This window comes from Malania oleifera, chromosome 12 (assembly GCF_029873635.1).
Source record: "Malania oleifera isolate guangnan ecotype guangnan chromosome 12, ASM2987363v1, whole genome shotgun sequence".
NCBI lineage: Eukaryota > Viridiplantae > Streptophyta > Magnoliopsida > Santalales > Ximeniaceae > Malania > Malania oleifera.
The window spans coordinates 42,441,722-42,458,369 of record NC_080428.1 but is presented as its reverse complement, the minus strand read 5'-3'; the positions used below and the strand labels follow the sequence as shown (position 1 = coordinate 42,458,369).

The 16,648-nt window shown below is 35.1% G+C and overlaps 1 protein-coding gene across 2 annotated transcripts in view; it reads left to right on the top strand.

Moving 5' to 3' along the window:
- Window positions 1–16,648, top strand: part of LOC131144522 (SH3 domain-containing protein 3) — a 71,603-nt gene that overhangs the window by 30,041 nt on the left and 24,914 nt on the right. For both annotated transcript variants that reach the window (XM_058093220.1, XM_058093221.1), the window contains exons 3-4: window positions 6,429–6,498; window positions 6,616–6,761. In XM_058093220.1, coding sequence (XP_057949203.1) covers window positions 6,429–6,498; window positions 6,616–6,761 — 216 coding nt within the window. The remainder of the gene's footprint in view (window positions 1–6,428; window positions 6,499–6,615; window positions 6,762–16,648) is intronic.

Here is a 16,648-nt window from a genome sequence, read left to right as displayed (position 1 = left end):
TAAAAGCTTCGTACTCACTAGTCAACATATCAATTCTACTGTCTCTAAGATCTACTGTGCCTTCGTAGGTTACTTCTAATTTTTCCCAAATTTCCTTTGCTGTTTTACACACCATTACTCTATTGAATTCATTTGCATCAAGTGCACAATATAGGACGTTTATTGCACTTGAGTTAATTTGCAGCATTTTGTAATCTGATTCGATTAGTTCTTTTCTTCTTTAGGTACTTCTTTTCCATCCACTAGTTTAGTAGGGATCAGATTACCATTTGTGACAACATTCCATGCCTTCCAATCCATTGTTTGAAGGTAGATTTTTATTCGTTGTTTCCAAAAGATGTAATTGAGTTCACAAAAAATGGGTGGTCTAGTTGAGGATTGACCCTCACCAAATCCCTTGGCGGACTTCTGTGATTTTCTGATTCAGTCGACGGTTTCAGAAAGTCACGGTAAATCCATCGATGGTGATGTTTCTTAGTCATGAGACTGGTCCTTATATGGAGAACTTGGATGTGTATTGGATTTAAAGTATATAATTGTGTTGTTGAGATTATGGTTTGGGATATAGTAAATCGTAGAATTATGAAAATAAAAGATCGGGTAACAATTTTCGAGGACGAAATTTCTTAAGGAGGGGAAAATGTAAAGACCCGTAAAATTAAAATGATAAAAATAATTTAAAAAAATAATAATAAATGAACAGATAAAAGGAATAGTATGAAAAAAAAATAATAATTAAAAAATTAAATTAAATTAATTATTAATTAATTTATTAAATATTATTTAATTGAATTAATAAATTAACTAAACGATATTTAATTGAATTAATTAAATTAAGTAATTAACTAAGTAATGTTAATCATTAGTTAAATTACATAACATAACATATTAATATATTATTATTAATTTAAATTTTCTTTTTTAAGTCCCTTTTTGAAATCTTACCCTTTTACAATTCTTTTTAAAGACTTCTTATTTTCTTGTTGATTAGGCAATCCACATGAAAAACTTACGTATTCTATTCAATCCACATCCACAACATAAACAACCAAATAATCAACTATTCAAACCAATCAAACACAATACAAGTAATCAATTAATGTATGCTTTGCATTATTCAGCTTAATTATTAGCAGCCCTGTATATGAATGTGCAAGTCCTGTAGTTGGCCCTTGAACTGAAAATTAAAATAACATCCAATCACTCTTTTCAATAACTCAGATTTTAAATAAACCCTTAGTTAAAAGAATTTAGGAGTTGATTAACCAACGTACTCCCTTTCAGTTTCCGCAATCAATGATGATCAACCCAATCAATTTTAATCTTAGGTTTATTTAATATCCAAGGTTGTTTGTAAGATTAACACATCCACGCAGTTTATATTGTTGCTGGAATTTAAAGAGAATAAGAGAAGAGAGTGAGACGGTGTTTTTACGAGGTTCGGCTTACCCCAACCTACGTCATCTTCTTAGGTCAACCACTTAAGGATTCTACTATACCTTGTTCTTTTTGGGTGGAACAAAAAACCTTTACAATAACCAACCTCATTTTCAGGAAGAAAAACCTCTCTAAGCAACAACCTATGCTTGGTGCAACGATCCAACTATACCTTGAACCGTCAAAGACTAATAGAAAGGAACAGATATCTGCGTACAAAAACACTTTCAAACATAGAGCAAGTTGTACAAGTTAAATCACTAATCGTACTTCAAAACCAAAACTAAATAGAAAATATGAAGTTCAAGGTTTAGAAGTCACAAATGGTTATTTCTTATTGATATAGAAAATTTAGTTGCAAATTAGAACCACAACTTTTTAATCAGCCAACAATTTCGTAGAGTTTTCCCCCAGCAAAAGTGTGAGCAAGTATGAGCCTTAGGAGAGTTTTAGCGTAGAAATCATGTATTGCTTGAGCGTATGTTTTCATTGAGCAAGAGAGGTATTTATAGACTTCTTAAAGAAAAGTTTCCTCATTTAACAAGTTGACATGGAGTATTTAGGTAAATTTTCAAAGGATACCAAATCATAGAATTATTTTTGAAAAAATTCTCGTATAGTTCGAAATTCAGAATTTCCGTAGAGTCAGTCGGTTGACTCAATCAACTGGGTCATTTTTGTACTAGTCAGTCGGCTGGACAGGCGGTTGACAGCATTCTGTCTCTCAAAAAATTAATTCTGATAAATTGTTAGTTGGCTGACTCAACTATGTTCAAAATAGTTAGTCGGCTGGATAGACCAAGGAGTCAGTCGGCTGACTGATCCCAGTTAAAAAATGGTCAGTTGGCTGACTAGTCCTTTTTTCATTTTTGATTTTTAAACTCTAGTTCATTTTGAAAAGCTCAAGTACCACTCTTTCAAAATCATTTTCAAGGGTTTTAGAAGAAATGGTTTCTAAGTCTTCTTATCCTAAAGAGCTTCACATATCTAAATAGTAATAAATTTGAAGTACTTACAAACATTCTTCTAAGCATGATCTCCTTAATCACTAAGTCTTGCAGCCTCTTGAGGTTCAGTCTTTACTTCAAGTCCTGCCAAGCCTTTAAGCTCTTCATGTATCTTTTATTTCTTCAATATTCTGAGAAGCTTTCATTTGATTGTCTTTGATTTACAGCTTGCTTCCCTGATTAACTATGAGTGTCCTTTTACTTAGATCTGAAATAAAGCCACTCAACAACACATGTTAAAACATCCTTCATTTTGTTATCATCAAAACAAGATCGAAAAGCCCAGTTAGGCCAACACATATCTTTAAAGTGCTTCCTTATTGTGCCACACACTTGATTTTCTCTCTTGTATCACTGGTTCTTGGCTAGGTGCTGTTCACTTCTTGCCTAGATAGCCTTGCCACCAGTTGCTCTTTGCTCACAGTACTGGGTTTTTATTTTCTAAATTCTTTATGGAAAATCACTAGATGATAATATAGCCAGCCTGCTGCTCATTCAACTGAAGGGTCTTGTGGTCCTACCGGCCTCCTGTCAAGCTTTTCCTGAGCCAAAAGTCAACCAGAGGAGATTTGGCTCTGATACAGACTATAGTGAAAATCCAACAGTAGAAGCGATGAATAACTCATAATTTATTTATTGCAAGTGTTCAACAACCAAGCTAACCTTAAACTCAAGTCACTCCAGTTTAATGAACTTAAACTTATATATAGAGGTGTACAAAAATCATCAAAAGACCTAAACCTGATTGAAACCAAACTGTTTTACATTTTGCTTTCAGTTTCTTAATTTCTTAATTTTTAGATATTGGTTTACAGCTTCAGTTTTGGTTGCACAGGTAAATTGAACTGAAAGATTTGAAAACCCTAATTGTTTTTCTATTATTTTAATTTTAAAAGAATTTTTTGTACATTTTTTTGTTCATTATGTTTATTTTTTTTAAAAAATATTCTTATACATAATTAATTATATGCTAGATCTTAAAAAAATTGGTATTATAATAATATTTTCTTAAAGGGTGATGGATGCATTTCATAGGAGAGGAAAAGGGCAGAAGGCTAATCTCTTCTCCCAAAATGATGTGGGACAGCTGGACAAGGGAGGGTCCTTGGTTTGTTACATTCTCATGCTTCTTCACATTTCAAATGTGCAGCACTGCAACACTCTTTGTGGCTCTGTCACACATTGATTACATGCAAGATGGGGGAGCCTTCTCCCCTTTATGAAAAGCCCACCCTGCTGTGCTTTTCTATAAAATTCACGGGCGACAGCCAACGGTGTGTTTGCAACTGGGCATGCTCTTAATGGGTTTTTAGCCCCTGTTGAAAAGAAATAGGTCAGTTGGACCTATTGTTTGAAGTCGATAATTAAGTCATGAATCAGCAGAAAAACCAATATACCCTGGCCGTCATTTTTTTAAGTAAGCCATCGTTTTCAGTTCATCTGCAGTTTGCAAAATTAAAAACTGAAGTGGTTAGTTCAGTCATGGCTTTTGGACAAAACCAAACCAATTGGAACTGATTATACCCCTACTTATATACCTATGTCAAGTTCACTCCTAATTATATATCTGTACTTACATACCCCTGTCAAGCTCACTCCCACACAGATGTGGGATAAGTTTTGATGTGATGTACCGCACTTTTCATCTAGCTGAGGTGCTTCCTTTTGTTTTTTTTTTTCCTTTGGTTGCTATGCCCAATAGCCTTCTTCTCCTTTATTCGAGTGCTCCTTGGACCTTTTACTCACCTAGGAAGCCTTGTCACAGACTGCTACTTGCTCATAGTGTCGTTCCTTGTATGGTGAAATTCAAGTGATCACATTGCAATGACATCATGTGCTCATGGACTTCACAGCCTTACAATGAATCTAAATAGAGAAATTTTAAGGTGCGAATGAGCTTGGATATCCCCCAAAGAAGCGAGGGGGTATTTATGGTGGTCGTAGGGTGAGCACTATCAATATGGTGGTGCCATTACAAAGGAGAAGCCTTTTATGTGTCTTTGTTGGATGAAGGACAGTCCTATTGTCCAAGAACTTTGTGGGCTTGGCCAGAAGCTGAGTATGTAGAGAATTGAAAAAAAAATTGCAGCTACTCCCCTCGCACTATTTTTTGTATTGTGCGGAGGGATCATTTTCCAGAAAATGCTAACACCTTATCCAGGAATTGGTATGAATTTTCCAAAACATGGTACATTTTCGTTCTAGAACACTAAATATATCAATCCAAAGTTTTAATTCGATGTCTTTCACATAACTTTTTATTAGTTAAAAGTGGGATTCATCACATATTTAAGTTTATTTCTATTGTAATTAATCTAGCCCAGAGTAGAAAATATCTTTTGCATTAAGAAACACCTCAACGTCCTCTCCAAGGCATACATGTGACATCACACTTTTTTCACCAATATATCTATTAAGCATGCTCCTAAAGTTCCAAATTTTAGAGCATGTTCCGTACAGTGATCCGATCCCATTCCTGTTCCACGTACCAGAACGTTCCATGTTCTAGGTAACATTAGGAGGGATTAGGGAGAGAAATAGAAGAGCCCATTGAGGAAAAGAAACCTCTCTTATCTCGCTCAAATATAGATGGTTAAAAATCTTAACTTTCTGGTACACTGGTGCTCTTTTAGATCTTATAAATATTTTGTTCTGTAGGTGATTTGTAATTGGGTTGGCGCCTGGTTGGTGCTCTTCCTTTGAATTTGCTTATTTTACTGATTAAGAGTACGAAAAAAAAAACAGGCATGCTAGCCAATGAAAATGGGATATATGGTTGTTTCAATAAGAAGGTGACAAGTGTCTCATCCTGATGAAAGAATGCATGGAAGGGAGCCATGTGTCAAGTTTTCCAGAGATGGTAAATGGGTGGTGTTTGAGCTCACTAGGAAAGGTTTAGTGTTTTGGTTCCATTAGGAGATCCTAACCTGAGACTGCGAGGCCATTTCTGTCTAATTCATCAACTAGGGACCTTAAACAAATCCTGTAATTGACCCTCTTTGGATGCATGTTCATCCTCTCTGCGCCTTGCAAGATGCCAATTATCCCTTGATTATGATCTGATGAAAAATCCTTAATTAACAATCATCTCAAAGGTTAGTCAAATATGACAATGGGATGACCGTGATGACAACGATAACAACAAAAGCAGTGCAGCAATGACAACAACGATAATAATAGAAAAAATATAGATGTGGACTAAAATTAAAATTTCTGTAAATAAATTGGCAGTGGGCCTGTTTTCTTAGTGGTTATTAAGAAAATTAAGATAAATAAGATCAAATTGGGTCATTCATTGGGTGCAAACTTGTTATAAATGTCTAATAAATCATTCTTAATTTTCTAATAAAGTTTGTAGCATTCCTCCTTTCTTTTGTTTCCATAATAAGAGTTGAGCCCCACACTACTCCTTCCTTGTCATCCCCCCTCCCTTACTTTCTTTTTTCGTGGTGGGGGTTGGGGGGCGGGGTGTTTTTGAATTCACATTTATTAACTAAAACAACTTGATACATCTTTGTGGAGTGACTGCTCAAATATCATCCTCAACATTTATAGCAATAGACCTGGGAAATGCACAAGATGAAATTTTCTGTAAGGCTACAATTCCCTGTACTAGCAATACAATCTGCCACCTTATTAGCTTCTCATATCCTTGCCATTCCTGTAACACTGTTGTAGGACAGCTTGGAGAATTTTAAAAGAAAGAAACCTAGGTTGGCCCATCGCACATTGTGTAGAGTATATTGAAGAAGGAAGTGGTTATTGTTCCGATGTTGCTGAGGATTCTGTCCATGTCTATATGTATGTATGTAGCAATGATCATGTTTGAGGACTTAGTTTTCTTTGTTCACCAAATATGGGACTTTATTTCCATATTTTGGCTTTCTGAAATGTTGAATCTGCTTGGCATAATTGCTTTTTGTTATGAATATTTTTATGGTTATTAGATTCATTTTGTTAATATGTATTATACTCATTCTTCAGGATTTTCAGAAGGATATTGTTAGAGCAGCAGAAGGATTTACAGCCATTGGGTATAAGCAAATTGAAATGGGTAAAAAATCTGTTAATACTTTAACATTTGTTTTGTGAATATAACATTATTATTGCTTAATGATGCATATGCATGTGTAACTATGGACATATTCCTTATAAAATTTGTCATATTCAGGAACCAAATTATCTGAGGATTGTTGCAAGTATGGAGCTGAGAACTTCAATGATAACATTTTAGCTAAGGCTGCATCTATATATGGCGATGCTTGTAAACATGTGGAAAAAGAGCAAGAAGACTTGAATCGGCTGTTATTTTCACAGGTTAGCTTGTTATTATGTACGTTACCATTATAAGATTTTTGACGAGTCTTGGGTATTTTTTATCATCTATTGCCTGTAAGTGAAGTCTCAGTGATTCTGGATAATGGGATGTTGGGATTAAAATAGAAAGGGATATTGAGATAGAAAATGTAAACTATGATCTTGAACTTCTTTCAAATTTGAACTGTTTTGTACATTGTTAAAGACAATTATCTTGCTGTTATTCTGTTTCTTGTTGCTTTTGCAGTGTTGATGCTTATTTTGTTTTTTGTGTTTTGTAATTAGTACTGCTACATCCGACTGTATAAATTATAGTTTGAGAATGTTGATTAGCATGGTTTTGGATTGTTTGGTTGGGCATAATTATATTTTGACTCTTGTTGGGGCATAATTATACTGATATTGAAAAATTTGTGGTTTGGGGCTATAGTTAGAATTCTGTTCTACCATCTTTCCCATGCTGGATAGAGGAGCAAATAATATCAATAAAACTGCATTTAGACCAAGTATGTTGATTCAATATCAGAGAAAGAGGGTAGTCTAGCAAATATCTTGAATAAGGCTAGTTGTCAGGAGATGGAGGATTAATAAAATAAGCATAGGACAGACATGACAAGATTGAATTTATATGTGAGGTACCAAAATTTTGAAGAGTTTCCTCAAGCTATCTAACTAGGTGAGATGTATCATATATTTCATACAGTGCAGCTTTATGGGGACATTTTGCATGGACAATTTCCAGGAATCCCAATACAAGTGATAAAAACGTGATCCAGAATCTGAGCATGGAATTTAATTTATTTTTGTTTGATTTATTTAGGTAATTTATTTGTGTAATTTTTAACCCTCTATAAGTATAACTGAAATAGATATTCATTATCTTGATGATTTTAATAACTAATGTTTAAAATTAACATATTCATTTTGGTAATAATATGGTATACTACAGCATACAGAAATTTAGAATTGATATAGCTATAAAAATTTTTGACCCTATAATTATAACTAGAATAGAGATTCATTATCTTACAACTTCAATAACTAATGATTAAAACTAACATATTCATTTTGTTAATATAATATGGTATAATGCAGTGTACAAGATATAATTTAGAAATTTCTATGGCAATAACTGATCATCAAACTAAATTAAGTTTAATCTATCTCTGACAGAATAAGTTTAGACTTTATTTTATTTTTTATTTTTTATTTTAACATTATATTTGATTATTAAATTCTTATATTTCTTTATATGTTTTTAATCTATAAATATGTAACACACAAATCTTTATATCTAATATAAATATCTAATATTGAGATGTAAGGCCTGTCTTGTATAATAGTTGCAGTTGGCAGTTAATGTTGTTGCTGTTGCAGTTGTCTTGATTGGTGGTTGTTGTTGCAGTTCATGGTGACTATTGCTGTTACTATTGGAGGTTGTAGTTGAAAAAAAGTTGAAATATAGAGCTTTTTCCAACATTTGATTTTTAAAAATTTATTTGTCACAAAAGTCCGACCAAATTTTGTGTTTGCTAAGCGCAAAGGATTACTGAATGCTTAAACAGCTAAAATGCTGACTCTTTTGACTTCCAAAAGCATTTCAAAACATTATAGAAAACATACACATAGGTTATTGATAAAAATATAGTTGTGATAGATATATCAAAATTTTGAAGTGAATTTCTAATTACAAATTTGAACAGCAACAACAACAGCAAGCCTTAAGTCCCACTAGGTGGGGTTGGCTACATGAATCCTTTTCCGCCAATTCACCCGATCCAGAGAATTTTCCTCTATTAGATTAAGAAATATTAAATCCTTCCTCACTACCTCATTCAAAGTAATTTTAGGCCTACCCTTGCCCTTTTCATGCTAGAAACCATAACTAACGCACTCCTCCTCACAGGTGCTCTACTAGGCCTGCATTTTAAATGCCCAAACCATCTAAGTCGCCCCTCCCTTATCTTGTTTTCAATTGGTGCTATGCCTAAATTTTTGAATATATGTTCATTTCATACTTTATTTTTTAATGTTAAACCACTCATCCATTTTAGCATACGCATCTCAGCAACTTTCATTCTTTGTATATGTTGTTTTTTAGTTGCCCAACATTCTAAACCATAAAGCAGAGCTGGCCTTATAGCTGTCTTATAAAACTTTCCTTTTAATTTTAAAGGTATTCTACAATTACACAACACAAACAATAGTTTATTCAATTTCATTTAATTTTTTAAATTAAAAATTTGAAATTACAAAAAATTAATTACTGAATTATTAATAATTAAATTAATTAAGATTATATTTATGAATAGCTTCAAATTAATTCTTATAAGATCCCTATACAAACAATAGTTTATTCAATTGCTTAGATCGAAGAGGTAAGTAATATTTGAGTTTATTTAGGTGTCTAAATGTATTTTTCTTGCTCTCTAAGCTTTGGAAGCCTATACAGGGCCCTGTGTTGATTTCATAAAGATAATTTAATTGGCATAAGAGGGAACTCTGATCCAATACGGCTGTCTATGATTTAACAGGGTTTGTGATTTCAAATTAAATTGCTATGGCTGTCAATGATTATTATTTTTGTATTTTTTTTTAAATTTTATTTTTTACGAATTTCAACTTAATCTCTCTCTTGAGCCGCTGCCACCTGTGCCATCCTAGGACCACCATCATCTGCAACTAGCACAGCTATTTGCAAAACTACACACACCCTTGACCATCACTTAGTCACGGTTGCAGGAGTTGGAAAAAAGAAAACCAGCGCTGCTACTTCCCTTTTGCTGCATTCACCAATTGAGGACAAGGGTTGCAATCGAAGATGATCCCAGCAGATCTGACCTGATCCTCTCGGACTAATTGCCGCCATTTGAAGCTTTGAGGTGAAGCAGATGGGCTTCAAGTTGTATTACAAAAATCCATTGCAGTGGCTTTGACTGCATTTTGGATTACCAATCGTGCCCTACTTTTGCAATTCTATACCCACATCTAATCTCTATCTACAACAACAACAACAAAGCCAAGCCTTAGTCCCACTAAGTGGGGTCGGCTATATGAATTCCACCAATTTATGTGATCATGGACCATTTCTTTTGATAGATTCAAGGATATTAAATCCTTACTCACTATCTCCTCCCAAGTTATTTTAGGTTTAGCCCTACCCATTCTACTGCCCCCCACAATATTAAGTCACTCTTCCTCACAGGTGCACTATGTGGCCTACGTTGCAAGTGTTCATACCATCTAAGTCGTCCCTCCCTTATATTATCTTCTATAGGAGTTACACCTAACATACCATGAATATGTTCATTCCTTAATTTATCTTTCAATGTTATACCACTAATCCATCTAAGCATTCTCATCTCGGCAACTTTTACTTTTTGGATATTATGTTTCTTTGTCGCCCAACATTCCGATCCATATAACATAACTGGTCTTATAGCTGTCCTATAAAACTTATCTTTCAATTTTAAGGGTATTCTACGATCACATAGCACACTTGAAGCACTTTTCCATTTTACCCAACCTGCTTTAACTCTATGCATTACATTATCTTCAATTTCTCCTTCAGCTTGCATAATAGATCCAAGGTATCGAAATCTACAAGTGCTATTTATTTCTTCATGATCAAGTTTAACTTTGTTTCCAATATTCCTCTTATCATTACTAAAATTACATTTCATATATTCTGTCTTATCTCTACTTATCCTAAAGCCTCTACATTCCAAAGCTTCTCTTCATAATTCTAACTCAGCCTCTACTCCGTCCCTAGTTTCGTCAATTAATACAATATCATCTGCAAACAACATACACCATGGAGCCTCCTTTTGAATACCCTTAGTCAATTGGTCCATCACTAAAGCAAAAAGATAAGGACTCAAAGCAGATCCTTGATGTATGCCTATGGTGATTGGAAATTCTCTAGTTTCTCCATTTATAGTCCTTACACTAGTCATTACTCCGTCATACATATCCTTAATGACATCGGTATACCTAGTTACCTACTACATACACTCTTGTTTTCTAAAACCCACCATAGAACTTCCCTAGGTATCCTATCATATGCTTTCAAGGTCAATAAAAATTATATGCAAGTCCCTCTTCTTTTTCCTAAACTTTTCCATTAATCTTCTTAAAAGATAAATAGCTTCTGTGGTAGATCTCCCAGGCATAAAACCAAATTTATTTTCTCAGATTTTCGTTTCTAACCTTAATCTTTGTTCAACTACCCTTTTTCATAGTTTCATCGTATGAAAGTTTTATTCCACGATAGTTATTACAATTTGAATATCTCCTTTATTTTTGTATATAGGTATTAAAGTGCTTTTCCTTCATTCATTTGGCATTTTCTTAGTTTTTACAATTGTAATAAATAAATTAGTTAACCATATAATTCCGTTATCACCTAAGCATTTCCAAACTTTAATTGGTATGTTATCTGGACCCATAGCTTTCCCATTTTTCATCTTTTTTAGTGCAAACTTGACTTCATTAACTCTAATTTTGCGAATAAATTTTATATTTTTAGTCTTTTCCTCATTTGACAATTCTAAGTTTAAGCCTTCTATTTGGTTTTCGTTAAACAACTTACTAAAGTAACTTCGCCATCTTTCTTTAATGTCTTCGTTTTGAACCAAGACAATATCATCCTCATTTTTTATACATTTTACATTTCCTAAGTCCTTGCTTTTCCTTTCTCTAGTTTTAGCAGGTTTAAATATATCTCTTTCTTCTTCTTTTGTACCTAATCTATCATACAAACTATTAAATGATCTATATTTAGCTTCACTAACGGCTTTTTTTGCATCTTTTCTTGCCTACTTATATTTTTCAAAGTTATCTCTGTGTCTACATTTTTGCCACATTTTATACCAAATTCTTTTTGTCTTTATGATTTTTTTGTACATCTTTATCCCACCACCAACTTTCTTTGCTATTCGAGAATCTTCCCCTTGGTTCACCTAAAATCTCTTTTGCTATCTTTTTAATAGAGCTAGCTAATCTATTCCAAAGAGTATTTGTATCTATCCCATCCTCTATGGTCCAATCCCCATCTTTGATCATTTTATCGTTGAATTTTATTATATTTTCTCATTTTAGGTTTTACCATCTAGTTCTCTTACACTGGTTTATTTTATCATTTTTCTTCCATTTTTTAATACATATATCTAATACTAAGAATCTATGTTGTGTGGTTAGGCTTTCACTTGGAATAACTTTACAATCCTTGCATGATAAACGATCTACCCTCCTAGTTAAAAAAAAATCTATTTGACTTCTATTTTGTCCACTTTTAACGGTTATTAAGTGTTCTTCTCTCTTTTTAAAGTAAGTATTCATTATACTAAAATCATATGACATAGCGAAGTCTAAGGTCATTTCCCCAGACTCATTTTTGTCTCCATATCCATATCCTCTATGTATCCTCTCATAATTTTTATTATCTCTTCCAACGTGTTCATTCAGATCTCCTCCTATAAATATTTTCTCAGTCCCTGGTATGCCTTGTATAATACTATTCATATCTTCCCAAAATTGTCTCTTAAGATTTTTTACTAAGCCGACTTGAGGAGCATAAGCACTAATGATATTTATTATCTCTTGTCCTAATACCATCTTGATTTTTATAATTCTATCCCCTACTCTAGTTACATCCACAACGTTATCTTTTAAGTTTTTGTTTATAATAATTCCTACTCCATTCTTATGTTTTTCTTTTCCAGTGTACCAAAGTTTAAATCTTGATTTATCGATTTCTCTAGCTTTCTCCCCCACCCACTTAGTTTCTTGAAGGCAAATTATTTTAATTCTTCTTCAGATCATTGTATCCACAATTTCCATGCTTTTACCCGTAAGTGTCCCTATATTCCAAGTTGCTAATCTAATACTAGTTTTTTGAACTAACGTCTTTACCTGCACACGTATAGAATGATGCAGGAACCCTCGCATATTTGACACCGTACCCGGGCGCCAACACAACGTGTTGCTTCGGGGCGACGACCTAGCCCACCCTCGCCCACTTTTCGCTACACCTGGGTGGTTCAAGTGCAACGCGTCGCTTGTAGGGGACACCCCAGCAAATATTCAGTAAGTATTCATATCATAGTGATCTGACAAATTTTATGCTGGCTGTTAGCCACCTAACGCAACCCTCCTCCTTTTCCCGGGCTTGGGACCGGCTGTGTGTGAAAAAATTAGGACATTAAGTGCATGATAGGCGGTGTTATACATCTAATCTCTATCTCTTGATCCAAATTGCTTAGGATCAATCCAGATTCTGCCCTCCCCAATTTAACCTTCAATCTTCCATTAAACAATCCAGGCTCATTAAACCTGGCCCATAACCCAAGCTGCACAAGCAGATCAGTCCGCACAGGCTATGCCCGGCTGAATTTGGTGATATTTTATTTTGACCTGTAGTTGCGTGACATTAACATTCTCTTGTAGAAAATCAATTCTGCTCATGATTTTTTATTTCTAATGATGAGATATTAGCCTTCCGCCAGTGGCTATTGAATCTGATATGTGGATTAAATTGCGGCAGACTGAGATTTTGCTCATTCTTGCTACATATTCTAATATACCATGAGAAATCCATGTCTTTTTGTGAAAGATGGGAAGCAACAATGGCGATGAAGGATCAATTTGTCCCTTGGCTCAAAAGGTGGGCAAATGAAAGACCCTAGGGTTTTATTATAGGGAAGTTGGGGAAATTGAAAGGATGGAAATTGAAAGAGAAATGAGGTCTATCATTCTGAGAGGATCTGCCTCCGAATTAGCTAAAGGGCTCTGAATTATGTTATTTCTGAATGAAAAAGCCCTATATGGTTATCTATAGGTCAGGGAACCCTGCTCCTATTCGGAATGTAAAAAATCCCAATCCAAGTCCCTAATAGAATCAATCCTAATTGATTTGGGGATCCTAACACATTAAATAGAAAGCCTATTTGATTTGAGACTATAACATTAAATAGAAATCCTAATTGATTTGGGAGTCCTAACACCTTAATTAGAGATCCTAATTGATTTGGGAATCCTAACACCTTAATTAGAAATCCCAATTGATTTGGGAATCCTAACATTCTCGCCTCCTTGTAATCAGCCTTGTCCTCAAGACTGAGCAGCAATAAACTCTGGGAATCTCTCCTCCAAGGATTGATAAGTTTCCCTAGTTGCATCTTTAGCTCGTAAGTGAGATCAGTGAACTAAAACTTCTTTGATGTCTCAAATTCTACATTTGACCACTCGGCGGTCCAGAATTGCTTGTGGACAGCAGTTGAATCTCACCAATATTTGCAATATCAGGCGCGTGGCGCTGCACAATAACTTGCTCCCCCGAACTTCTTCGTTGAGGCAAGATAATTGAACAACTGGAATGTACCACTTAGAACCTAATTGGGGTGTCAAAGCAATGAGCAACATGCCTATACGTTTCAGGATTTATAAGGTCATCGGAGTTAGGAGACAACGTTGTTGAAGAACGAACAGTCACTGATATATGTCTATAGGCTTAGCCTGAGAAAAACCCAATCTCCACAGTGAGATTCCCTTTCACATGATGCTTATCATCTTGCTTCTTATGGCTTGGGCTGCAAAAGGTTTTCCTTAAGGAGCTGAACACTTTGTCTCAATCATGTTCTATTAAAAAAAAAAATTGTCTCAGTCCTGTAACTCCTTGTCAACTGATCATTCTGGGAGGATCTAGCTGAGTATCTAGCAAGGGCAGAAATCTCAAACGCCTCTAATGAGTTTGACAGAGAAATGATGAGTGATATTGTACCACCCTTCACTCAGGGAAGCTATCACACCCAATCCTTCGGTTGTCGCTAGAAAACAACAGGGATAAGTCCTCCAAGATTTGATTGTGGATGATTATGCAGTGTTCATATTCAATTGTGTTCATTACAAATGGGAAAGCTCGCCCAAAGTTGGGTGGTGAAAACTTTGTCATGACAATAACAATAAACTGAGGAATTCCATGCACTTGACAATGTTTCAAAGCGTCAAGCACCTTGTAGCAATATAAAGGGTGAGTGATACACAAAATGAGAATATTTTGCGATTGTGCACAACAACAAAAATAGTGAGATTTCCATGAGATGGTGGCCGCTCCTCAATGAAATCCTGTAAAGGCCCAACTTTTTGTAATAGGAAGATGCTGTAGAAGCTTGGACTTGCCACTGTTTCACCCTGTCTTCCATTGCCAACATAACGTTTCTACCAACTTTTTGATTTCATCCCTTCATTTCCTGTCCAAGAAAACTCTAAGAAATGCACTTGCAGGTTCGAAGAAATCTGAGTGACTTGCAAACTGTGGGTTATTATTCTGGCTGTATGATTTTTATTGTGGGTTTAATTAGGGACTAATAAAACCCTCCCTTTCATACGCCATGTATAGAGTCCCCCAAAATTAGGAGGGACGGAGTGGACTCTTCTTGTAGCCTTTAGTAATAGCTCCAGTATCTGTAAATTTTGCCACTATTCCTTCGTACTTTAGTCCAGGAGTGGTAAAGGCAGGTACATAATAGCACAAGTTTCACTGCTCAAGAATTTGTGAGAGCGCATCTGGCCTCCACAATTCTTTATCTTTTTTTTCGTAACTAATCTTATAGTCATAGCCAACAATTTTTTTTTGACCCATTTTTGTTTATTCCAGGGAAGAATTCGTTGCTCCATAAATACTTCATTCTTTTGTGATTAGTTTGGATTTGGAAATGCTGACCAATTAATAGAGTCTCCACTTTGTAATGCATGCACATGGCTAGCATCTCTTTGCATAACAAACAGCTGATGTGGGATGAGAAATCTCATTACTGATAAAAGCAATGTGGATTCTGTCTTGCATTGAAACGCAACCAATCGAACACTTGAGCATCAAACTCAATGATAACACCTGTTGAAATATGGCAAGGCGAAGACTGGTGTTGTGGGCAATTGCGTGCTTAAGCATGACAAAGGCTTGTTTAAGCTTCTTGACTCCATTTGAAGTGCATCTTTTTCTAGCCTTTCAATCCTACCTATTTTTATTTTGTACCTCCCTTTAGTGGCTCAAAGTTTGGTACTGGCACCTATTTCCCTCTCCCTTTTAGAAGCTTCTACTACGATAGCTTAAAACTGTAGTGACATTACACACCATTTTTCATTTAAAAGTCACTTTCTAGCTGTTCCATGAACTTCTTAGCACTCATAGTCTTTTTAGTGGCACAAAAAGAAATCAACATGCCACTCATGATTTCCATAGTAAGTTTAACCTTCGGACACTCGCTTTGATATGTCAAGGTCCTTCCATCTACAACCTTCACATCAACTTTCACATTGCTGCACATGATAGGTTAGCTATTTAGCAATTTACGCATCATGAAATTATTCGCGCTCCTGTACAATACGATATGAAGGTGGGCATTCTAGGAAGCCATTTAATTTTATGTTTGATGATTGGCAGACCCATCTAAAGCCTTTACTTAAGATGATATTTCATCCTATCATCAAATTCCAAATCTTGCCGTACCTAAATAGCCCGTCATCCCAGCCTCCTTTAGCTCTCCCACTATTGAATCTCAAGATTTTCCCTTTTTTGCACGACTTCCCTATACCACTTTTCACCTGCATGGACAACCACTTCGCCATTTTCTCTTAAGTTCCTTCAGTCATGTTTGTTATGAGGATTGTGAGGAGCAGTGGTGGTGATAGGTTTGTTGACATTGCTGCTAATGGTTTTGTCAGGAGCGACCTGGTTCTTCTCTCAACTTCTCTCTTCTAACCGTGCAAGGAAATTGCAGTGGTTCATATTTCTTGGCCGACGCTCTTTGACCTCATGCTAAATTCAGGTAGGAGACTTTCAATAAAAGTACTAACAAGTTCGCTTCATTCCAATCGTCTTTCTGTTT